Genomic DNA, 26,278 nt, shown 5'->3' with positions numbered 1-26,278 from the left:
ACACACACACGATGCGCCGTCTATATGGATCAATATTCTGTTTTCTTGGACGTTGTATTTTAAATGTTCTGTAAAGTGCTTTGTTACAGCTGCAGTGGTAATGAAGGCTCAATATAAATTAAGATGTATTGTATTGTATTGTATTCCTTTTAGCATAGCTCCATATATTGCAGGGGTGCCCAAACCTTTTTGACCGAAGATCTACTTTTCGATCAACCAACCTCCCGCGATCGACCCATTACCGTGCACGAGCGCATACGCACGCACTTACACATGCATGCCGTGATGAGCAATAGCCTGATGCGCAGGCATGCGATGCATTTTTACAGCCTGTTAACTATCGTAGCTCACGCTTATCGTTTTAAAATGCTTCTCTCGGCCGTCCAGATTGCCATTCTTTGCGAGTGACATCGGTGAATTGTGTGTGTGTGTGTGTGTGTGTGTGTGGGGGATGCTCTGTGTGTGAGGTGGGGTTCGCACAAAAGGGTGTATCCAGAGGGGCAGGGCTGGCGTATATATATATATATATATATATATATATATATATGAAATGCTTGAAACCAAAATAACCGGTCAAGATGGACATGTTGAGCACTGTCAATCTTCCCATGTGAAGAGAAGATCTCAGCATCCCGTGGGGTTTTGCCTCCCGGGTTGAAGTCGACAACATGTTTACAGTATTAGATTGCTGCCTCTGAGCTGACATGCTGAGAGACATTCTCAGTCTTTCTCTTGGCGTGAGGCCTTTGGATGATCTCACGGCCCCTCTGACCTTCAGGCCCAGGGGTGCTCTCTCTCCACATGGCTCAAGGAAAAGCATTTAATGGTCCAACTTTTACACAGACCGAAACCTTGTGTGACTAAATATTTCTTCAGCAGCAGCAGGTCTGATATGACATATGATGATGGTTCTCGGTGGGGTGGTATTTATTTGTTTTCTTGCTTGCCCTTGGCATGAACCACAGAAGCCAGGAAAAATCAGCAGCACCTCGCGTGTGTTGCTTTTCCCCATCTGTTCATCATCAGTACTTTCCAAAATACAGATTCATGCTCAATTCCTACTGCTCACCTCATTGGTCTCGTTCTTGCTTTTCTGGACAAGGATAGAATGACGCGGAAAGTATTAAGACATGTCATTCTTCATCTTACCAATCGGATGCTTCTGGTTTTGTGGGAGCAGTTTCATGAAGACACTGCCGTATGGCAGTATGATCTAATGCAAAAAAATAAGCAATGTCCATAAAGGTGCTTTTGATGGTGTGGAAGTCCTTGAGAGCCCTGATCTAAACCCTTTCAAGTAAGTGTCAACAAATATTTTGCCAGATACATCGACCACATTTGCAGAGACACACTCTGTAAAATGTTGGATTAAGGCTTGTGAAAGCTGTAACAGTGTAACAGGTTTGGCTTCTTTTTCACGTCCTGAAGCTAGAATGACCACACGTCTGAATGCTTTATTGTCCAAAATGATTTTCTGGGAGATCTCCTATATTTACCAGGACAGCTAACTCACTGAGGTCATAATTTCAGATATCCTTACAGCCTGCCAAATTCTGGACCACGTTCCCGCCGCCCCCACCCAGCTGAATTATTGATTTTAATCATTTGCCTTGAGGTTTACGACAGCAGGGCATGCATATCTGTAACAAAAAAAAAAAAAAAAAACAAGAAAAAGATGAGATGAACAATTTAATTCAGTAACATTAACAGACTAGCCTGCCTGCATAAATGATAAAATAATTCTCTCCTGGTCTAATTAACAAACTTTAATTGGCTTCAGAAATGAAATGCACAGTTTGTATTTTATCTATAGCTTGGTTGACCTTTGAATGTATGTCTTCGGAAGAGGGATTCCGAAAAGGAAAGGTGGCTAAAGAAAGGAATGTTTTTGCAAGGATGAAGGTTTGTGGATAAGAATGCACTGCGTTTGTTGACTGCGGTGGACCAAAGTTGAACTCTTGAAGATTTATTGCCTCTATGCCTCCCTGAAATCTTCTTTAATTCTAACCTCACCTTGGCATTCAGAGCCTCGACTGTCCATCTTATCAAAGTGTTTCATCACACACAAGACACCACATAACAGTGGTGGATGAATGCCTTCAATGAATGTTGCAGAACTTTAATAGAATTCAACTTCTCTTGTTATAATGAAGTAATATGTGAGTACGAGTTTAATTACCAAACAAAACATTGTATGTTCAAGTAACGGCCAATCATTGAACATCTGTGTGTTAGGTTTGGTCATGATCGCAGGCTGAGCCCTTGGGCACTATGATGTCATTTTCTGGTGACAGCAAGTGGCAAAATGGCCACCCCCTGAAGTGGATAAAAATGGATGGATTTTGCTGTTTCATTCTTCGGCCACAAAGAATGATACAGTGATAATAATAATAATAATAATAATAATAACATGCACAGTTTGTATTTTATCTATAGCTTGGTTGACCTTTGAATGTATGTCTTCGGAAGAGGGATTCCGAAAAGGAAAGGTGGCTAAAGAAAGGAATGTTTTTGCAAGGATGAAGGTTTGTGGATAAGAATGCACTGCGTTTGTTGACTGCGGTGGACCAAAGTTGAACTCTTGAAGATTTATTGCCTCTATGCCTCCCTGAAATCTTCTTTAATTCTAACCTCACCTTGGCATTCAGAGCCTCGACTGTCCATCTTATCAAAGTGTTTCATCACACACAAGACACCACATAACAGTGGTGGATGAATGCCTTCAATGAATGTTGCAGAACTTTAATAGAATTCAACTTCTCTTGTTATAATGAAGTAATATGTGAGTACGAGTTTAATTACCAAACAAAACATTGTATGTTCAAGTAACGGCCAATCATTGAACATCTGTGTGGTGTGTTAGGTTTGGTCATGATCGCAGGCTGAGCCCTTGGGCACTATGATGTCATTTTCTGGTGACAGCAAGTGGCAAAATGGCCACCCCCTGAAGTGGATAAAAATGGATGGATTTTGCTGTTTCATTCTTCGGCCACAAAGAATGATACAGTGATAATAATAATAATAATAATAATAATAACAAAAAGTGGGATGTTCAATCTGGGGTATTTGTGGAAAAAAGATTATGACATTCTAAAAATTGTTAGGATTGTAATATGTGTTATAATTCATTCATATAACTTTCCGGCTTGATGTGTTAACAGTCTATATCAGTATTTGGGTTTACTTTTGTTCAAAGTTAAAATTCAAATTTGGGACTTAAAACACCTCCACCCTAGTCGTCATCGGAATGCGAGCTACACACATTCACACACCCTCCAGGAAATGGGGTTAGAAATTTCTCATTTCCATTATTATTATTATTATTTTTTCCAAACCTGGTTGCTTTTAAAAGGGCTTGAAATACAGAAAGAAAAGTATGATGTCATTCAAAGCATGTCATAGAAAGACACATGCAACTATTTTCATTCAAGAATTAAAAATGAACATTAATTCTCCATTTTTTTCCCTTGGTCCTTCTCCAAGTGCGCATATATAAATTGCCACATTCAAATAAAGTGAATTGAATGTTAGCAATTAACAAAAGGAATAATTCAAATTCAGAGTTACATCATTGAGATTTTTCTCATTATTTTCTGATTACATGGTGGTCACACTATTTTCATTCCTTGTGGGGACATTATCGTTGCATATTTGCTGGCCCATAAGGGAGGTCAGAGGTCAAGTTCAACTGCAGGGCGTCAGCACCCACAAAAGGCGGGTTAGACCTTCTCTTCCCCCCTCCCCTCAAGGCAGTGGCCTTGTACGCTGCCAGTGCTAACACTTGTTAATCAGAACCAGAGTCAGCAAGCCGCATCATCCCTTTCAATTGCAAATGTTGGGGCCATAACAATCCGTCCTCTTCCTCTATGACTCCAGCCTTGTTTTCACATTCCAAGTATGTCGCTCCAGCTTTTACAAGCAGTGGAATTACAAGACAGGGCCGGGGCACGTTTTTCATTTAGTGTTATGTCGTAATTATGTTGTGTATTCGGAGTGTATAGATGAGAGTTGGTTTATGGTAAGCATGGTGAGAAATAACCGCATCAGAGACATTGCGACCAAACTGACTGATGGTCAATGACATGTTTTTGTTTTTTTAATGTGTTGCCAAGTCAACCAAATGTCATTTATGTTGCACCACAAAAAATATGAACTTACACGTGGTGTGATGATATTTATTACATTGTTATAGTCCATGAGTGTGATTTTTGTACAGTACAATACAGTCCGAAAAGTATATCACTTTTTTTCCCACTTCACACCCCTCATTGACATGCGGGGTGACATGCGGGGTGTGGAACTATGTATAAAAAGTGATAATGAGTGAGGCAGTTCAGGTTTTTATTTCCAGTTAATATATTTATTTCCAGATATCTAGACCTGAGACAAAGATTCAAGGTTTGCATTATTTGGAAAGATTTGCATTTGTATGATTGTAAGCAGACAATTTGAGATCAAAATAAAACAACGAGAGGACTTCCTCATCATGAGACTGGGAAAATAATATTAAAATTATTTCATCGGTATCCTTTTGCACAGATCCAAGAAAAGCGAAGGTGGTTGGATTGAAGAGCAGCGAGGAAGAGGAGGAGGCGTGATAGGTTAAACACTTTGGATTTAGTCAATCTGATCTTAACATCAGCATGAACTTTAATAAGCACTTTCATTTAGATTAAAGATGCAAATGTAGCCTTTGCGAGGAGATTGATATGCATGAAGGAAAGCGTGTGTATGTGTGTGTGTGTGTGTGTGTGTGTGTGTGTGTGTGTGTGTGTGTGTGTGTGCGTGTGTGTGCGTGTGTGTGTGTGCACCAGGGCCCTCTGTTCATTAGCCCAGTGTAATTGTGTTAGCAGTGTTGCTTGCAGGCCGGGAAGAAAATATCTGTGTTTAAAGGTCACATCAGAGTAGCTCTGACATACGAATAGATGACACATGCATTCAAACCGGGAGACATTGTGGCACATGCGCGTGCGCAAACACCAACGCACACGCGTGTCCTCACACTGTCTCTCCCCGTGATGCTCACAAAGACATATTTTGACCAAATTTGTGAGGGTGTGTGTGTTACACTTGCCTCATCTTGCCTCAAGGTATGCATATTTTTATTTATGTGCATGTGTAGGATGTAACTGGGCCCGATTGGAGCGACACTGTTTAATCAAGTGTAATATGGCTTGGCATCTGTGTTGAGGCAGCTGAAAGAGGAGTTACATTATCTCCTGTGTGTGCTTGTGTGTGTGTGTGTGTGTGTGTGTGTGTGTGTGTGTGTGTGTGTGTGTGTGTGTGTGTGTGTGTGTGCGCGTGTTGACATCATTGCAGTGCATGTGCTCAGCAGCATTTGATTTTATAATCAGATGAATGCAGGATATGCTGAAGAAAGCTCTCTGTTGACATCCAGGCTTTGAAGACAGATTAGAAAGAAATAGCGACATAAAGCACCGCAAAGGTACATAAATACCTAACCTGCAGTTAAATGTCGAACACAATATAGGCGCGCGAGCAGTGAGACACTTTTTTTTCTCACCGGGAATGAAATGAACCTTACATGTTATTTAACCCATGCACAAATAATGTGCATGGGTTAAATAACAGTCTGCTTTGTGAAACTGTTGATGCGCTAAGAATCGGTGTTAACCTGTGCTTGTGGTTTTGGGTTAATGTGGGGTACTCGTGATGAGGGCCTGCTGACAATAGCTCCTATTATTTTATTGTTACATTGTGTCAATAATGTGATCCTTTATTCATCGTTAGCTTCCTGGATAATTCACTTTTCCGGTCAGAGTTTGTGGTCAGCGACAGGGTAGGTGCTGGAGGAAGTTCAGTTTCCCGCTTCAATAGAGCTCTTTGTGCCTGTAGTTTTGTGTCTGATAATTCATGATCAAAACAATATAAGGGGCCAGGAAACATCAATCCACCCATTTTCAATAGCGCTTGTCTTCATTTTGATCGCAGTTGAGCTGGAGCCTTTCCCAGCTGGATTTGGGTGCGGAGGTGGGGTACACCCTTGACCGGTCGCCAGCTATTCATAAGGCACATTTATACAAACAACCACTCACATACAGTTTATAAAATGCATGTTATGTTCATTAATGAACCAAACATGAATTTTGGTGGACTGTGTGAAGAGAGAGTGCTTACAGAAAAATGCACAAAAGATTTAGAACTTGCAAACATGCAAACTCCACACAGGAATGCTGGAGTTGAGATCTGAGGCCCGAATGGCAGAAATGTGCGATAGACGTGCTCACCACTCTTCAACAGTACACCCAGGGAGGCATCAGAAAAAGATCACCATTTTTATTTTTTTTATTTAACATCACGTGAGTTCTGGCATATTTGGAGCTAAACATTCCGTATTCTGATTCATGTTGTGTTCTTGGAATATGAATGCAGCTGAAAAATCCACCCGTTATCCATCTCAGGGAGCGGGCATTTTGCCTTGTACTGAGACAAGTCAGCGATTGAAAATGACATCACAGTACCTAAGGGCTCAACTTGCGAACGTCACATTACCAAACCTAGAAAACAAGTGAGCTATGATGGTCGTGACCTAAGACCTTAGAATCTAAGGGCACTGTGATGTCATTTTCAATTGACAGCAAATGGCTCTACGAGGCAAAACTGGATGGAATATGTATTTTTTTGTTTCATTCATATTCCAATCCACAATATTAATCAGAATAGCGTGTTTAGATACATTATTGTCGAGAAAATTTTTTTTATTTTTTTTATTTGAGTTCCCCTTTAATGTTTTGGCAATGTCAGGTTCTTTCAGTGACTGTTTTTTCTATTTTCGAATGCCATCCAAACAAAGACTGCTGAAGGAGCTGAGGTCAAAATGGGGTCAAGAATATCATTTTTGTTTTATTTTTTTTTAAGAGCTTTATAACAGAAGCGACAATAAGTCTCCTGCAGAGGTGATGACTAAATAGCTTGTATCTTCTTATACAGTACATATCAGTACATCATCCATTTTATATCGGCAAGATTTTTTATTGCTATTTATATCCCAATATAGCTCGTCCCCATCCTGCTCACGTGATTTAATCTGATGTCGTAAAATGAGAAAGATATTGGTCGTTAAAAGCGGCTCGACTCCAATGTCTCGCAGACCAGCCGTTGTCAAATTAGTGTGTTTACGTCTTCGCCCTCCTAATGGTGGCTGAACATTTGTACTGACAGCTCACTTTACAGCCGCTGCCGCCGCCGCCGCCGCTATAAAACAGGCTTCTAATGCAGCGCCACTATAAAGATGGATGGGATACATCCCTAAAGCCTCCACATAGTAGGCATTTAATTTTCACGCCATTTGGGAATTTTATTCAGCCATTGTGTCATTGTGTGCCTTTTTTTTTCTTCAGACATACAAAACTCCAAAGTGTAGGATTTCTTAATGCCGACTTACCCACCCCACATGATCATCCCCCTACCCCCAGTGATCTGGCCATCCCACCCAACTACTCCATCTTTCATTGTTCACTCCCTCTCATTTTCTTAAACTGCGAAATTGCCGTTCAGTGGTTGGGAGCCAGCCTCGATTATCTACGCCAAATTCCCTGATAAAGAAGTGTGGTTTTGGCCTATTCAAACACTTAAAGCCCCACTAAATGGCTTTAGCTCCAGGGTCCCTGCTTTGGAGACTCTACGCACGCACGCACGCACACACACACACACACACACACACGCACACGCACATGAACACACACACACTCATGAGCACAGACGCACACAAACTCCTTTCCACACTCCTCGTGGGAGCTATTCCTGTTTTTATGGTTTGTCAGCACCTATTTAATATACAGTACGATCAGTTTTAGATGTACAATGCGGCAAAAAAAAAAAAAAAGCAGCAACAACAATGAAATGTTTTGTTTTGCGTCAGGACTCTCCTTGCAGCTGTGATGTGTAATTTACCTTTAGTCCACTGATAAAAGCGCACATGGACAGTTGTCATTGGTTCGGATTTTAAGCTCACTTGAAAGAAGAGCACAAGCCCAAATATCAAGCCCATCCAAATATCAAAGCCCATTTTTATAAAAAAAAAAACAAAAAAAAAACAAGTGGATGGGAAGCACTTTCTAGTACCAGTTGGTGGATGTCAATGTTACTTCCAACAAAGGGGCAGAAGCACTACCATGTTCAGAAAGTTGCTATTGACATTTCGATGAAGGACGCCAACAACAACATCAGCCACTCAACACCAGAATGAACTTAACAATTTGGACAATTCAAAAGTAATTAGCAGCAAGTTTAAGCATTGGAGTTGTATGCAGTTTATTCAAGAATGATTCATACCCTGGCCACAGTTTTCGGTAAGGAATGATAAAGTGTTTACCACTGACAAAGAAGGCCAAATCAAAATGATTCATACTCTATCGCAAGCCAGGCATATCCTGTGCTGATGAAAATTTATGGATAATTTTCCCGATGTCATGACGTCACGCATCGCCATGTTGGAGGTTGTCGCATGGTTTTGGACCAGTACCCACTGTGAGGGGAACTTCACGAGTATGGGATGAGAACTAGTTTTGCTAAAACAATAAAGATAGTTCACCTTTCATCTTATGCTCCAAACCTCTACACTGCAATATCATTTAGAGCATCTCTTAATGAATTTTTATTGTATATCATGGCAAACACCTGAAAACGTAAAATGCTCAGGAGGTACCAAATAAATTTTTTTCTGGTTTGAAACAAGCCAGTCAACAACGGTGTTGGCTGACCTTTGCTCACAATGGCCTTGAAAATGAATTTGTAATCTCGTCTGACACTGGTCTTCCTCTTTAACCTACTGCATATTTCACTCAACCAATCAGACGATGGAAAAATGCCGATATCACTCAAAATCTGCACAAAGGCCAAAGGTGGTGAATCCAAAATTTTATTCGTTGAATTAAAAAAAATAAAATAAAAAAAATAGCCATGACTAACTAATATTGTGTCTGTGTCATGACGTATCACTCCTGAGTGCGCAGATTGCATTGACATGGCAACACAAAGAAGCTGAAACCTGATTGGACCAATAAAAGTCGACATGACTGGAAGATGGGCCACCAAGTGAATGACTATAAAATGAGGATTATGGACTGCTGAAAATAAATACAACAAATGCATACAATTTCATTCAAATTGTAAAGACAATCCACACCCCGCCCACAAAACGTTGGCTGAGAAGTGTTATTTTTTTGGGGCTACAAATCCAACTATTGTGGTATTTCTCCTTCAAGTGACTCTTGGACATTGAGAGTATCCAAAATATTAATAACTACTACAAGTGGACTGCTAAAAGTCACCCTCACTTGTCAAAAAGCTCTCGCACATATAACGAGGTTGTCGCATGGTTTTGGACCAGTACCCACTGTGAGGGGAACTTCACGAGTATGGGATGAGAACTAGTTTTGCTAAAACAATAAAGATAGTTCACCTTTCATCTTATGCTCCAAACCTCTACACTGCAATATCATTTAGAGCATCTCTTAATGAATTTTTATTGTATATCATGGCAAACACCTGAAAACGTAAAATGCTCAGGAGGTACCAAATAAATCCTTTTCTGGTTTGAAACAAGCCAGTCAACAACGGTGTTGGCTGACCTTTGCTCACAATGGCCTTGAAAATGAATTTGTAATCTCGTCTGACACTGGTCTTCCTCTTTAACCTACTGCATATTTCACTCAACCAATCAGACGATGGAAAAATGCCGATATCACTCAAAATCTGCACAAAGGCCAAAGGTGGTGAATCCGAAATTTTATTCGTTGAATTAAAAAAAAAAAGGGAAAAATAACCATTACTAATCTTGTGTCATGATGTATCACTCCTGAGTGTGCAGATTACATTGACATGGCAACACAAAGAGTGAATGACTATAAAATGAGGATTGTGGACTGCTGAAAATAAATACAACAAATACATACAATTTCATTCAAATTGTAAATTCGATCCACACCCCGCTCACAAAAGGTTGGCTGAGAAGTGTTCTTTTTTTGGGGGGCTACAAATCCAACTATTTTGGTATTTCTCCTTCAAGTGACTCTTGGACATTGAGAGTATCCAAAATATTAATAACTACTACAAGTGGACTGCTAAAAGTCACCCTCACTTGTCAAAAAGCTCTCGCACATATAACTGTGGTCCGTGTGAGCCAGCCTTCACGGCGTGTGAACATAAGCAGACTATATCTGTCAGGATTCAACTGTATTTGTAAAATCCTTAAATCCCCGTGCTGACGGAGGTCTTGGAGACAGAATGAGCATATTGTGGAGGAGACTTGCTCAAATTACAAACGATTAGGGATCCGCGACACACTTAACAATGCGTGCACCTGTCGTCATGCGCGTTAAGTGAACATTTTTATGGGTCCGTGAGGTTTATGACTACGTACTTGGTGTAGGCATGTCATCTAATCTGCAGTATACAGTACATGCCGGAAGCCTCTAAAGCGCGGGTGTCAAACTCAAGGCCACGCAGGCTCGATCCGGCCTTCCATGTCATTTCACATGGCCAGCAAAAAGCTTGCCACATTTTTTTCCTTGACTTGTATTCCAAAGGACATATCCATCATAAAAATGAGAACTATTAAATGCAAGGACAACTATATAATCTGATGGGGCGATTATTAGGGTTCTTATACAGAATATATTCAGTAAGAGACAAAAAGTTCCCCGCACTTAAGACACGCACATAGTCCGTAAACAAATAGTACAGCGCTGATTCTGGCCAGGGAACATAACTTTTGAAAATTGAATTACATCTGATAGAAGATGACAGTTTTTTTTTTTCTTCACTTAAGGTACTGTGAATTTTGGCAAACTGTTACACTCCGAGCAAATATACGTTTTCACTCTAAAATGTCCCCTGAGGGCACCGTAACTAGAATTTGACCATGATATAAACACGTTTGAGAGCCCTGTTTTTCTTGAGAGCAGCTACATCATCACTTTTTCTCTTTTTGCCAACACATTGAGTTTCAACAAAAGTATAGGCGTGGTTACAGTCAATATATAAAGTTTAAATCTGTATTTGAGGGTCATAATGTTAAACTGCCGGTGTATTTGTTTGCTTGTATGCTTCTGCAGCTGTTCAGAGGGTCAGTGTGTCAATGGTGGAATGTGACTGTAAACGTACCACTGTGTTGCAGGCGCACGGGACAGCAGCTCACGCCAACGCACACAGTCCATACCACATTCCTTTTATTACATTAGACAATAGAGGAGTTGGCTTTGGCCATTTTTGTGGATGGAATGACAAAATGGCTTTCAACTATTGGGTGGTCCTGCAGATACTTGATCCCTTGTTTGTCGTTTGGAGGTCAGTTAAAAAGTTGAGTGTATTGTCTATAAGAAGCCGCTGATGGTGTAGTGGTACGATTGCCGGGCTTCTGTGCGGGTAGCGTGGGATCGTTTTCCCACTCAGTGACAATGTGAATGCGGGTGTCAGTGGTTGTTTGTCTCAATATGTGCCTTGCGACTGATTGGCGACCAGTTCTGTTTGTGGTCTGCCTTCCGCCAGACGTCAGCTAGAATAGGCTCCAGAAACTCCCCGCGAACCTGTTGAGTATAAGCGGTGTTGAAAATGAATGGATAGATTGTATATTGATGACATTTGGTCTCCGTCTTTGGTATGACACGTGGATGATTGAGTGATCACTTTTAGGAACATTCATTCTCGAGAATCATTGCGCTCATCGGAATGATTTTTTTTTTTTTTTTCCAAGGAAAAGGCCTATATTCTCCCGAGTGCCATTGCCATTTATTAAGCTTTCTCCCTCAGTAATGAAATGATGACAAAGTAATGCCATCAGTTTTGAGACAACATAATTTCATCAGTGTCAGAAATGTTTGCATGAAGGAAGATCATGAAACAGCCTTAGTGATTGCTGCTGAAACAAAGAAAAGACAAAGACATGTCTGATGAAGACAATTTTTATTCATTTGGTCCCTTTGTCCACTATCACTCCTTGTGTCAGCAATCTACTGTGGTCTGTATATTGTAAAACACATAGTTTCAAGACAGTGCATGTGTGCTTAGGTATAAAAACTGGTTCATGTTGCTTTCTGTGCAGGTGCTAACCTCCGTTTGCATGTTTGGGAATTTGGCAGAGCCCGCTGCGCCATGCTGTGTGTTCTGGCGGAACAATGGCGTTTTCTTTTAGCCACCCCGAGCGCAACTAACATGGAGTGACTGAAAGTAGACGAATATTTAGACCCGTTCAAACCAGGTCTAAGTTGTGGCGCAGATTGATTCAGGTGCAGACAGACAGATTGTGAGCTCTGCAGTTGTGTGTGGTGCAGCGTCAATCATGATAGAAATCAATTCATGGAAAACATTATTTTTATTATTATTATTTGTGATCTATGTTTTTAAAAGCACCCCCTTGGCCGTGGTACAGTTATGGCTGTTGCGCTAGGCATGAAAATAGGGGCCAATGTGTTTGTTTATAGCGTGGTGCTGGATTACCTATTAGATACAATTTCATTACCAAAAATGAGTAAGTATAGCGAAGATGGCAATTTTTTCCCCTTTTTCCATGAAGTATGGAGATGCAAGGATCTCCCACCCAACATAGCCATTCTTAGTGTTAACAGTCACATAGCTGATTTTGTTGTTAGCTGTCAACTTTTATATTCCGTGTAGCTGGTGCAAGCTTGATTCCTGGTCAAGTCCCCAATGCTCTTCTGACTGACTGCCGACAAGTCCAGGGTTGAGTGTGCATTTCCATTTAAGTGAGCTGGGACTAGATCTGGCTCCCTCCATGACTCTAACCAGGATAAATAGCCCAGGCAATGGATCACTGTACAGACAAGTCCATTATTTTAGTACAATGCCTAAATTCTCATGACATGTTCGTCAAAAGAGCTTAATGAATAGAACATAACTGGAACAATATAAAAGGTAAAGTGAGCATCGGGAACTGAGGCCAGTTATGTAGTATGTGTTCATAACTGGCAATTCCATCCATTTTCTGAACCGTTTTATCCTCACTAGGGTCGCGGGGCATGCTGGAGCCTATCCCAGCTGTCTTCGGGCAATAGGCGGGGGACACCCTGAGCCGGTCGCCAGCCAATCGCAGGGCACACAGAGACGAACAACCATTCTCACTCCCAATCACACCACAGGGACAATTTAGAGCAGGGGTGTCAAACATACGGCCCGCGGGCCGGATCCGGCCCGCAAAGGAGTTTAATCCGGCCCGCGAGATGATTATGCAAAGCAGGGGTGTCAAACATACGGCCCGCGGGCCGGAACCGGCCCGCAAGTAGGTTCAATCAGGCCCGCAGGATAATGTAAAAGTGAAAAAAATGCATTAAAGACACAGAATTAATATTTTTAATCAGGTGCAATTCATTGAGTATCCGCAAGGGGACACTGTTTTGATCAGAGAAGAAGACAACAGCAGCCTCAGTCTGTCACTGAGACAGACCCATGACAGCAGACGCTATCAATAGCACTCTCACATTTACACATTTAATAGCACTCTCCTTAGTTTGTAAGGTGTAGGCAGGGATTACATTTAGATTTTATATGCACGTGTAAATGCTTTAAAACTTGCTTTCTTTATGAATCTTGTTTAATCTTAAAGTGCATTACTATATTTTTCAATACCAATTACTTGTTAAAGTTTGTACAATCAGTGGGATCAGTTGCAATGCATATATGTGAATGATAAAAGTAAATTGCACATTTGTCGAAGGAAATGTAAGGTGCTTCATGAAATGTTTTGTAAAAGATATGTTCATTAAATTTCAACATTTTCCTAATGTTCTTGTGCTTCTTTATACCAAAACAAAGGAAAGACATATTGTTTTGGTTATTTATAGCAAAGTATTGTATCATTTTAATGGTCCGGCCCACTTGACATCTACTGAGGCCGTATGTGGCCCACCATGTGAAATGAGTTTGACACCCCTGATTTAGAGTGTTCAATCAGCCTGCCATGCATGTTGTTGGAATGTGAGAGGAAACCGGAGTACCCGGAGAAAACCCACGCAGGCACAGGGAGACCATGCAAACTCCACACAGGAACGCCGGAGCGGGGATCGAACCCACGACCTCTGTACTGTAAGGTCAACACGCTAACCACTTGATCACCGGGGTGCCCAACTGGTAATTCAAGATTATTTAATGACAAGAGTGTGCTGCATTGTTTTGCATCGGTTATTACTTTTGCCTATACTATCACCATCAAAATAGCAGCTCGACTGATAAGTGCAGTTTATGGTCACTGGTGGTGTAGTGGTTCACTCATCTGACATCCATTCAGGCAGCATGTTTCCGTTTTCACCCAGTGATTGGTGTGATTGTCAGTGTTAATGGTTGTCTGTCTCTCTACGCTCCTTGTGATTGACGGGCAACCTGTCTACGACGTAGTCCACATTTTGCCCCACAGTCAGCTGGGTAAGGCTTCAGATCCAATGAGATTCCCAAACACTCTAAGCTAAGAAAATGGATGAATGGATCCTTAGTATATTCACAAACATTGGACAAATGTTCAAATTATGTTCCTTGGTTTTGCTGGCAGTTTGTGTGACTGTGGATCTATTCAACAAATTCCCCATCCATTCCCTCTCTCATCCAGAGAGCCAGGAGTGGAGGCTGTGAGTCGAATCCATCCGGCCGTATTAGCAGCTAGTCAAAATGTCTTTTCCAAAAATGGATTCCAAATAAAAGTCACCTCACGTTCAAGTGTCTGTACTCTTCCTGTGCCTGTTCGTGTTTCCTCTTTGTTATCCTCATCTGACCTGTGCTGTGACTTTAACTTTGATACCATCTGTTGCGAGGTACGTGGTGTTAAGATAGATCAGACTCATACTGAGGGCATATGACAGTTTTTTCTTTTTTTTTTACCATATTAAAGTGAGAAGCTGTGCAAGCACCCCGTGATGCATAAAATGAACAAAGATGGGTTTCAAAACAAAAATATCAAATAAGCATTTATTGTGTCTTTGGTGTCAACTTTGGTCATGCCGCTGATCATGTGTTGCCAGTTTAAGTGTACCTTCACGTGTTTGACATTCCGAATGACCCAAAACAGAGCAGTCCCTTCGAGGCAAATCCAGTTCAAGCCGTGTAGGAATTCCACATCTAAGCCGCGACAAAATGAACAAATACCAACCCGTAGTCATTCTTCTGGCTAATGCAACCACATACTTCAGTTCCAACTCGTGTTCCCGTTTTTTTACATTGCACTTGTCAAGAAAAAGTTGAAAGGTTTAGAATGTTAACGTTTATGCAATGTATTAGAAATGCTATTAAAGTTGCTTTGTTTTGATCGTCGATCCATCGACTGATATTTCGATATGTGTATCGAGTCGAATCCCACTGAATCAAACTGAATCGTTATATTTTCAATTAACTACACCCTTGAATTTTATCGTACTCCACGTGTCGACAATCGTATTGAATCGTCTTATGTGGAGAGACGCGCCACTCTCGTAAACAAGATCAGATGGAGGCAGGATGTGCTCCATCATGTTCACCGTCGTAGGCAAGGGATGTGAGCGTCATGCTCAAGAAGTGCTTTGTATAAATTAGTCTAAGTGTTTTGGCTAAGGTCAGAGCCTCACTGGCAGCTATTAATCAGCAATGAACATACTTCAAGCGTTCCGCGGCTTTATTGAACGTGTCAGGTGAGCTGCAGCATGTCCATCACGTGCGAAGAAAGAATATTCACAGGTTCAGATACAGGAGCCAAAATGTACTTGATCATGATTTTAAGAAACTCGTTCTATGATAAATTAAGATCCAAGGAAAGCTAAGCAAAATATTTTTTTTTATTTTGGAACCCCTGTTACGCATGACGTTCATTTTCTCACTTGATGTTTCATTCAGCTTTGCAAACTAAATTGTTGTTCAAATTGTAAAATGAACACCAGCATGGTTAATCCAACAAGAGGGGGGTCAACAGATATTCTCATTTATGAAGTAGGTGAGCAGGGGCCGCCATGGCTAACACAGCTAATCTATTCTCATATTCCAAGCCAGTATACCAGTGAAATGATTTTAAAGCTATGGGAAGGATGCTGGAATGTTTTAAACTGGATTGAAGTAAAGACCCATGACAATTTTTGCAATTGATATCTAAAACATGGGATTAAATCACATGAGCGCACACACACACACACACACACGCACGCACGCACGCACGCACGCACACGCGCACACACACACACACACACACACACACACACACACACACACACACACACACACACACACACACACACACACACACTCTGTGAAGAAATATGCTTCATTATCATTTAGATAAATGAATACAGTACATGCAATTGTTGTCCCCTATCTGGAGCTTGTTCCATTTTCTCGGCAACGGTCTTCATATAAGTACATCTGTAAACTTTTCCATTAGGTCTGACACAGTCATTACAGAACAACTTTTAAATTAAAAACTTGTTTTGTTCCACTTCATAGACATTCCATTTTTCTCTTCATCTTCCTGTCCCAGTTTTGTCAAACGATTCCTCATATCTTCTTCTTTTTCTTCTCCTGCACGTGTGCTCCGTTTTCACTTATTTATAGAAATTGTCAAGTACAAGATGTTGAAAATAGCTGTCCTTTCGAATAGTTTTTTTTTTTTTTTTTTAAATTAGCTATTCCCTTGTGCCGTTTTTTGTGAATGTGCAGAGGCATGTGGGCAATTGTCACACACCAGTGAGTGTGTGTTAGTAAGTGCGTGTGTGTGCATGCGTGGTTGCACATGTGTGTGTGTGTCTGTGTGGGCCGTGTCGTAATGTCCCATGTGCATATGATTGAGTTGGTTCACGCCAGAGGACCGTGAAGTCAGTGGGATCAGTGTGTGATTGTGAAAAGATGCTCCCGGACCGCATACTGTAAGCATGTGTAGTCTGCTCACATTTTGTCTGGGTGTGTGTCACGGGGCTCTAAACAGGGTCTGTATTGTCCCGATAGGGTTGGCAACAGCGTGGTGATCTGGACCGCTGTAATCATGACTGGGCCCGGGATGAAAGACGCTATTGACAAGAGTGAAGTGTCTGAAGGGAAGAGAGAGAGAGAGAGAGAGAGAGAGAGAGAGAGAGAGAGAGAGAGAGAGAGAGAGAGAGCGAGAGAGAGAGAGAGGAATGTGTTGAATTTGAGAATGGGTGGCAGCAAGTGAGAATAGACCTCCCGATTTAAGAAGCGTTTGTCTTGTGCACTTCATGAAATTAACGCCGGGTAGCAGTTTAGCCAGGATTTTCCAGACAAGTTTCCATCAAGCGGTACGGGTCTCTTCAGCTCAGCGCGGTACAGTGCGGAATGGTAAAATCTGATTTAATCAATGAATTTAACAACAATCAACTTGATTAGTCATCTCCCTGACAGAATCAAAATAAACATCTACGGTAGTTTGTTCTTCCCATTCCAGAACGGGGCTCACGTTCAGATTCAGAGATTGTTTATTTTATTTATTTTATTTTTACATAACTGCTGTCTCTATGCCTCTGCACACATTCATTTTATATATATAGATACACACACACACACACACACACACACACACACACACACACACACATACACACACACACACACACAACCAATCACACAGTACAAAATTTAACAACAGTGTTGACACCCTGTAAATATGCAGACTCCGAGATAATTAAACTAAAGGAGGTGAAGAGTTTATTGACCTATTGCAGTGGGGGGAAAAGCTGCTCTTAAGCAGGTTGTGAGGGTCGAGGGAGCTCTTTACAGGCAGCAGTTGAAAGATATGATGACTTGAGTGGATGGAGTCTGAAATCATTTCTTTAGTCTTGTCTGGTTTTTTTTTTTTTTTTTGTGTTGACTAAGTTCATTGATGCAGTCGTTTTTGAGGATCGGATGATGATTCAGTGAAGTCTTTTTTTTTTTTGTGTGTTTGCTTGGTGGTCAGAACTGTTATAACAGATTGTTATGGAGAATGTGATTGTGCCTTCTATAATCTACCAAAGAGGAGATGCAGTTTTATGTACCAAGTAGAATCGTTTGAGTTGACTACCGAGAACCTCACTTGACCGCTTCATGCTTTGGTTGGTACTCAAATGGAAGAAAAAAAAATGAAGAGAATGCTACGGTGTTTTATGGTATGGTATGGATTGTTTCGGTGCAAAAGTGCGTTGCTTGGATTGGAACCTGGGCTTTAGAAAGCTGTATTATTCATTCTGTTCTATTTTGATGCAAAAAAAAAAAATCTATTTACAGTTGTGTGAAAAGTGCATCCCATGATCTTCTTTGACAATAGTTATCCTTGTTTCTTTTTCTCAGGGCTGGAGGCGGTCGAAGTGGAAGAACAAGCCATGAAGTTGTAAAAACAAGAGCCACGAAAGGAGAAGAACGGGCCACCTCCAGTCCCATAGCCGAAACACCTGAAAGCGGCACGACGAGACTCGAATGACAGTCATGCGCTCACCTCTCATCTTCCTCCTGCTCCTCCCCCTGTCCATGACCTCCTCCTCCTCTTCGCCCTTATCCCATCTCCAGTCTTTCTCCCCACCAGAAGGGGGGCTTACGCATTTGGTGGTCCATAACAAATCAGGCGAGATTTACCTGGGCGCTGTCAACTGGATCTACAAGCTGTCGAGCAACCTCACCAAGCTACGTAGCCACGTGACCGGCCCTGTGACGGACAATCCTCGCTGTTACCCTCCGCCGGGTGTCCAGTCGTGCCCTCATGAGCTCGTGCAGACTCCCAATATCAATAAACTTCTGTTGCTTGATGATGCCCACAACCGCTTAATTGCCTGTGGGAGTACTTCCCAGGGAATTTGCCAGTTCCTCCGTCTGGATGATTTGTTCAAACTTGGCGAGCCCCACCACCGTAAGGAGCATTATCTATCCAGTGTTGCTGAGGCAAGCACCATGTCGGGGGTAGTCATCTCCCCAGATGCTTTTGGCGGGGGTGGGAAACTTTTTGTTGGCACTCCCATTGATGGGAAGTCGGAGTACTTTCCAACACTGTCCAGCCGCAAGTTAATGTCCAACGAGGAGAATGCGGACATGTTCAGCTTTGTCTACCAGGATGAGTTTGTGTCGTCCCAATTGAAGATTCCATCGGACACGCTCTCCAAATTCCCGGCATTTGACATCTACTACATCTACGGCTTCAACAGCGAGCAGTTTGTCTATTATCTCACTTTACAGCTCGACACAAAACTCACTTCGCCCGATGCCGGCAGCGAGCAGTTTTTTACCTCAAAGATTGTACGGCTTTGCGTGGACGATCCCAAGTTCTACTCCTACATTGAGTTCCCTATCGGCTGCACCAAGGATGGAGTGGAGTATCGCTTGATCCAGGATGCTTATTTGGCTCGACCGGGGTCCCGTTTGGCTCAATCGCTTGGTATTCAAGAGCAAGAAGAGGTTCTTTTTGCTGTATTTGCCCAGGGCCAAAAGAACAGAGCCAAGCCACCCAAGGAGACGGCTTTGTGTCTGTTCACAATGAGACAGATCAAGGAGAAGATTAAAATAAGGATTCAGTCGTGCTACAGTGGAGTGGGGATACTTTCCCTGCCCTGGCTGCTCAACAAGGAGCTGTCCTGCATCAACTCGGTAAGTGTGTGATCCCGACTGTTTCAGCGCCTTGTTTGCATGTGTCTCTGTTTGATCAAGCTGTTTCACAGTACCTGTGACTGCTCACCTGAGGTCATACAACACCACCGAAGTGGTCACAGTTCTAAGCACAGTGTATCAATTACTGTTTTAATGTACCGGTAATCATGCATTTCAATTGAAAGAGAAATTATAGAAAACTACTCTCAAGTGGATCTAACAGGATGAATACCTCTGTTCAAATGCCACCTTTTTTTATTATGAAAAAAATGAGACCGAGTTATTTCCAAACTTTTTTTTTTCCACCATTCATGGGAGCTATAGCCTGTGCATTAAATAGAAATACAAGGTTGAACTTTTCGCCATAATTCAAGAAGTTATGTCTGTCACAAACACAGCACTGCTCTTCATGGAAAAAAATAAAATGGCATCCCTACAGTGGACCATGGTGCTGGCAGCATTCTGCTTTGGGCTCTTTTTCTGCAACTAGAGCTCGGGCCTTAATTCCCCAAAACAGTCTGTATTAGCACAAAATCTTCGGCCTTATGAAATAAAAATGTCAGGAAAAAATTAATTTTATTTGGGATTATTAATCAGAGGCACTTTAAATGGTGGCAATGTTTTGCACTGACCCTTACGACTTTGCACGTGTCTGGTTACTTTTGAATCAAGCATCCATCCATCCATCTGCTTATCCTCACAAGGGTCATTAACCTCCTACGTGTGTTTTTGGAATGTGGGAGGAAACCGGAGTACCCGGAGAAAAGCCACACAAGCACAGGCAGAACATGCAAACGCCACACAGGAAGGCTGGAGCCGGAAGCAAACCCTCCAACTCTGCACTATGAGGCCGACGTGCTAACCAGTCGACCGGCGTGCCGCCGCAAAGTCTCGTTAAGAAAAAAAATAAGAATACATATTGCAAATAATGGTTTATTACCTTCAGCTGGGCACTTACTGGATACTGTGTTGAGGAACTAGCCATTACCAACTGATCACCTGTTTAATTCCATCTCTAGCGATCCAGACCTTTCTTTGTATGATCTTGAGAAGTTTACCATCTTGCTTTTTCATGGTTCAAGCCCATAAGTATCCCCGGTTTTCCTCACCTGCCCGTCAGACCTCCAGGAAAATCTTTCACCACGCTGCTGTTTGTAGTCAAGCCGGCTCTCAGCTGTTGGCTGATAGCTGTTGCCGACAGAACATTTTGCGAGCAGTTTAGTTCGCAAGTGGTGAAACCGACTCCAAACAGCATTCATTTTTGCGTACATATACATATATCCATAATGGATAAACAGACTACTTTCGTTTTTCGAAATCCCGACAGATGTCCAACAGCCACCTTGAACAGATTGTTTGAATTCTCAGTGTGCAGTGTAGGCCTACTATAGGACATCGCGGAAACAAACACACAAAAAAAAAAAAAAAAAAAAAACGCTACTCTGTAGTCACTGCTCAGGATATTTCACACAATCCACAATTTGGCCATGGCTTGCCTTCCCTTTTCCTCATAGATGAGCGTTTTGAGTGCCCTGTATCCTCATGAATTATTCAAGTGGTCGCACCTCGTGTTATGCAGTCGATTCTCTGTAACAGCCCGCTATAAATCTCCGAACGACTCTCCACCTCTCTGTCCCAGTCCTATCTGTCCTCCACTGCTCTTCCTGCCCTCCCTTTCTCTTTAGTGTCTTCCAATCCAGCCTCATTATTTTGCACGACGATTTCTTTCATTTCAACACTCCCATTCAACTCTTGCCCGTTTTTGACCTCTTTGACCTCCACCATCTTGAATATTGTCAACTTAAACATCATTCATCTCACCTTTGGCTCCTTTTTTTTTTTTTTTTTTTTAGTACTCTTCTTCCTCGTGCCCCTACCACTGCTTCCCCCTCGATTTTTTTCACCAACCGGCTCTGACCTCGTCTTGACTTTCCACTGAGTGATGAGGTAAAGAGTGACTTAGTGTGTAAGCCGGCGCGTGAATGTGATCTGAAAACACAATGCGGAGAGAACAGCTGATGTAATGAAAGAGCGGAGAGAGGATTGATAAGGACTGATGGAGACCGAAAAGAAGTTAATAGAGAGGGATATCGAATGAGAAGACGTTACCGCTGCTGAATTATTGTTGAGGTAGTGCGTAGAGAACAGCGTGAGGGATTGAATGTAAAATAGGTGCGTGAGCATGTTAAGACTTCACAAGAGATGTGAAAAGAAAGGACTCATATTATTTAATCTTTCCACGAATTAGAAGAGGTCCCAGGTGTCTTTCGAGGGTCTCATCTGTCTCACATAAATGAGCCATTGCTCACCATGCCCTCCTCTCTCCTGTAGGTGCGCCAGTGTTGGTATAGCTTTGCGTTACGATTACTAGGCAGGAATCCTGGGAAAAAACGCGTTGGAAAGTGACTGGAAAAAAATGGGGTGTTGAATTTACTCACTTTTATTTATTCAGTCGATGTCTAGTCGAAGAGCGGCACAGTGCCGACTAGTTAGCATGTCAGCCTCACAGTGCAGAGGTACCGGTTCGATTCCAGCTCCAGCCTTCCTGTGTGGAGTTTGCATGTTCTCCCCCTGTGTGGGTATTCTCCGGGTACTCCGGTTTCTTCCCACCTACCAAAAAAATGCATATTATGTTAATGGAAGACTCTCAATTGTCCCTCGGTGTGACTGTGCGTTAATGGTTGATTTTCTACTGAATGTGTGCTCTGCGATTGGCCGGCAACCAGTTCAGAGTGTATCCCGCCAACTGCCCAAAGACAGCTGGAATAGGCTCCAGCATGCCTGCAAACCTCGTGGGGATCAGCTTTTTAGATAATGGATGGATGGATGTCGAGTCTACTTAAAAAATACATATATATCTGGATCCAGATTATTTTTATTTCGTGCAACAATTCAACAAAAACTTTTTCAGTGAATACAAAAGAACATTATGTTTATCAGGGATTTTGCAATCCCTTTGTGGTATTGTTGATGTATCGCAAAAGTGGTCATGCTTTTGTGGGAAAAGAAATCACGGTGGTCATGTTTTTATGTTGTTAAACTGCAAGCTGCATTATTTTTAAATCATACATCGGTGGCGTCAGGCGGAGTCCTCGTACCTCAAATCATTTTTCAGGAGATCCCAAAAATTGCATAGCTGTTCAACCATTCACACTGCATCGTCAAAAGTGCCATTTTCAATTCTTTAGACTCTTCAGGAGTGACCTCGGGAGCCCCTTTCCAGCGTGTATTAGATGTCTCCCTGTTCCAACACACCTGATTCAAATGAGCAGGATCGTCATCACACCTGTCAGAGCTTGCTGATGAGCTGATCATTTGAATCAGGTGTGTTGGAAGAGGGAGACATGGAACACAGGCTGGATAGGAGCTCTTGAGGACTGGACTTGGGCACCCCTGCTTTAGCCTAATCAATAATTTGTCACATTAGCACCCGCACATGTGGACGGACCAACAGTATAGACTCCATTTAAGAAAAATATGAAATTTATCTAATTGTGAGACGCATGCAGCGCCAGCAATATGCACTGTCAAACAAGTTGAAATTTTTTTTATGGTATGTTACTCTTTTCTATTGTTCAGTGCCTTCCTGCTTAAATTCAAAAGCAATATTTATTTGAAAGTGCTTTTTTTTTACATGCTGATAACCCCCCCGCAATACTGAAAATGGCACATTTGCTTATTTTGTTCAGAATATTCCCGCTGCTTTCTTTTTGATTTGAGTGCCACGGCTGAAATCAGGCAATAAACACTCAACATCTCTGTCACAAGCCCATTGGTGACGTGCGAGCACCATGTGGCCTTGTAGTCTGAAGCCGACTTGTGTACTTGCAATTATGCAAATGAGCTTACAGTTACATGATTGTCCTTTATGGCCATCTGTCGTTTTGCCTGCAATCGATCAAGGTCGTGTCAGGCACGCTCGCTCCGGGACAAGGCTCTGACGAATTTATCATCTTAAAGGCATGTTCAATGTTTCTTGAAGAGAGCGTGAGCCTGGCAGCGCGTTGCCTCTGTCGTTGTGTCGGGTGGAAACTTTCAAGCGGGCCTGTTTCCAGAGACAAGGTCGTGCTCAGTCAGACAAAACTCCTCCCTCTTCTCAACCTGGCAGCCATCAAATGCAATCAAGATATGCTGTACTTTAAGACATTTACTACAGTGTCTTTTATTAGTACCGTTTATCAGTTGGCAAAAGTGTTGGTTCTATGAAGGCTTCCACTTCAGGTACGAGATCATTAGCGATGGGCAATATGTCCGCAGTTTCATATGGTATGCTGTATATTAAATCCCGTTACCTCAACTCAACTTTATCTCAACTGTACTTCCAGAACATTTGGAAACAACCACCGCTGTATACAAAGTGCTGTACATAGAGCAAAAATAATTCATACAAATACAAACAATCAATGAATAACAAAGACAGTAGACGGCACAAAACAACAATGACATTGCTGATATATTAAATAAAAACAGTTGAACCATGTTTCCGTGGAGCGACTCGACGGCACGCCCACATTGGTTGCCAAACGATTTACTTCATGGAGGTCTTTTTCCACTCTTTATTGGAGCTGGCCATACAAATTGGGCATTTCGGTCTCATTAAAATACTCGCGGCATGTCACTACTTATGGATCGAGGGTTTTAATCGAGTCTTAAAACCTGCTCCGTTCCTCTGTTTGGAAAGAGAGCATGCCTTTTCAGAGGTGTATCAGAATAGCTTAGTTTGGATTTTAGAATGTAGATCAACTCTTGGTATGAGTTATTCCCAAGTATTTCTACTCAACTCTGTCTCGTGATACCTCGATAGTTGGTTAGTTTGCGCATTTACAGTACTGAGCCACTCAGCAAATCAAAACATGCATATAAGCCCGTGACACTCAGTCACATTCTCGACCAACAAACTCAGCTCTCCTCCTAATTCAGAAATCTTCGAGCAATGAGAATGTCATACTTCCTTGATGGACAGATCTTGGAAATGACATTTTCCCACTCACTATCCAACTTTTTAAATCAAAACCAAGGCCAAATCCTTGACACAGTCGCTGCTGGCAGCATATTCGGATGGACTTGAAGCACCGAGGCAAAGATGACAACATCAAAAAAGGATGATCACTATTGCTCGGGAGAGAGCCTCTCCTTTTAGTGGTCTAAAAAAATATTGGTAGACCACTTACAACTTACTTTACCTTTCAGAACACACAAATGATGAAACATGAGGTAAGTGATTGTGTGTTGGTCTTGAATGACAATTGTCTCTATCGCTTATTAAATGCAGGCTCAATGCTCTAGAAATGTAAATGTCAAAAAGGGATTTACATATGGCAGCCCTTTGGTCCAGTGGTTAGCGCGTCGACCTCACAGTGTAGAGGTACCAGGTTCAATTCCAGCTCCGGCCTCCCTGTGTGGAGTTTGCATGTTCTCCCCGGGCCTGGGTGGGTTTTCTCTGGGTATTCTGGTTTCCTCCCACATTCCAAAAACATGCATGGCAGGCTGATTGAAGGCTTTAAATTTTGCCTAGATGTGAGTGTGAGCGCGGATGTTTGTTCGTCTTTGTGTGTTCTGCGATTGGCTGGCAACCGGTTCAGGGTGTCCCCCGCCTACTGCCCGAAGACAGCTTGGATAGGCTCCAGCAAGCCCCGCGACCCTTGTGAGGATAAGCGGATCCGAAAATGGATAGATGGATTTACATATCACAACTATAGGGGGAGCCAAGCTGCAAAAAGAACTCATTGTTGTTGCCCTGAGCCTAGATCTCAGCAGGCGTATTTTTTTTTTTTTTTTTTTAAACGCTACTTCAAAAAGCTCTTAGGCTGTGTCTTTCCATTTTCAAGGACAAATAAAGCCATCCGCATCACAAGGCCCGTGAGTAGTAATGATGCTTGTGATGCATTCCTATTACGCTTCTGAGATTGAAGAGTCTCAGTGTCGCCTTGTCTCCATTTTGAAGGGCGGCCTGCTCTTGGAACGCTTTGCTGATTGTTCACTGAACATAATTTTGAAAAGTCAGTCATTAAAAGAAAAAAAAAAGCACCTTTCACTTTGTTTTACTATAAGATGGCAATGATTATATCCCCACATATGTCCTCTAGTGAGTTGTAACACTTTGATGACACACAGGGGATCTCCATTTAATTAATTGTGTCCATTCCATCTTTGTGACCTCTCACATTTAATTAATGTTACCGGTTATGAATGATGTTCTCTTAAAGTAGGCTGACTAGGACATTTTTTTTTTTTTTTGCCTTTTTATATGATGTCACTTACTTTTCACAGAATTATGTCACTGAAAATGAGTCACTTATACCTTATGAATTATTTGTTTCTTATGTTCTATACTAGTAACATATATGTTTCAATTCCTCTGTAAGCTCAGTAAATTAATTATAACAAACGTTGAACTGTGGATTGTCTGACATCGAGGGCATTTGACGACAGAGTTTCCGTGAAGTCCGTGCCCTTATTGATGTGGCTCATATGGCAGGTCCGTCCCTTTTTTCCCTCCTCGTGTTGCTTCGTTATGGAAAAGAGGCCAGTGTTGCCCTGCTGGGAGTTAAAGTGCCGGGTGACCTTCGCTGTGGGCTGCCATCCAGCTCTCCAGCTCTTTAAGCGGGCAGACGCGGCTGCAGCGTTACCCACTCAGACTGTCAAATGAGACTTATTTCATAAACGGCGACACGATCCTTCGTGTATATCCGTATTTGCTAAGGGCTCTCTTTATCTCTCCTTTGTGTGT

At 42.0% G+C, this 26,278-nt stretch overlaps 1 protein-coding gene across 1 annotated transcript in view; it reads left to right on the top strand.

Annotated features, from left to right (window-relative positions):
* Nucleotides 1-26,278, top strand: part of LOC109511795 (plexin-A1-like) — a 202,670-nt gene that overhangs the window by 15,067 nt on the left and 161,325 nt on the right. The window contains exon 2 of the mRNA XM_019863124.1: nt 18,265-19,548. Within this exon, the coding sequence (XP_019718683.1) occupies nt 18,391-19,548 (1,158 nt within the window). The 5' untranslated portion in view covers nt 18,265-18,390. The remainder of the gene's footprint in view (nt 1-18,264; nt 19,549-26,278) is intronic.

Source organism: Hippocampus comes, unplaced genomic scaffold (genome assembly GCF_001891065.2).
Source record: "Hippocampus comes isolate QL1 unplaced genomic scaffold, H_comes_QL1_v1.1 scaffold1, whole genome shotgun sequence".
Classification (NCBI taxonomy): domain Eukaryota; kingdom Metazoa; phylum Chordata; class Actinopteri; order Syngnathiformes; family Syngnathidae; genus Hippocampus; species Hippocampus comes.
This window is presented reverse-complemented; position numbering and strand designations above follow the sequence as displayed.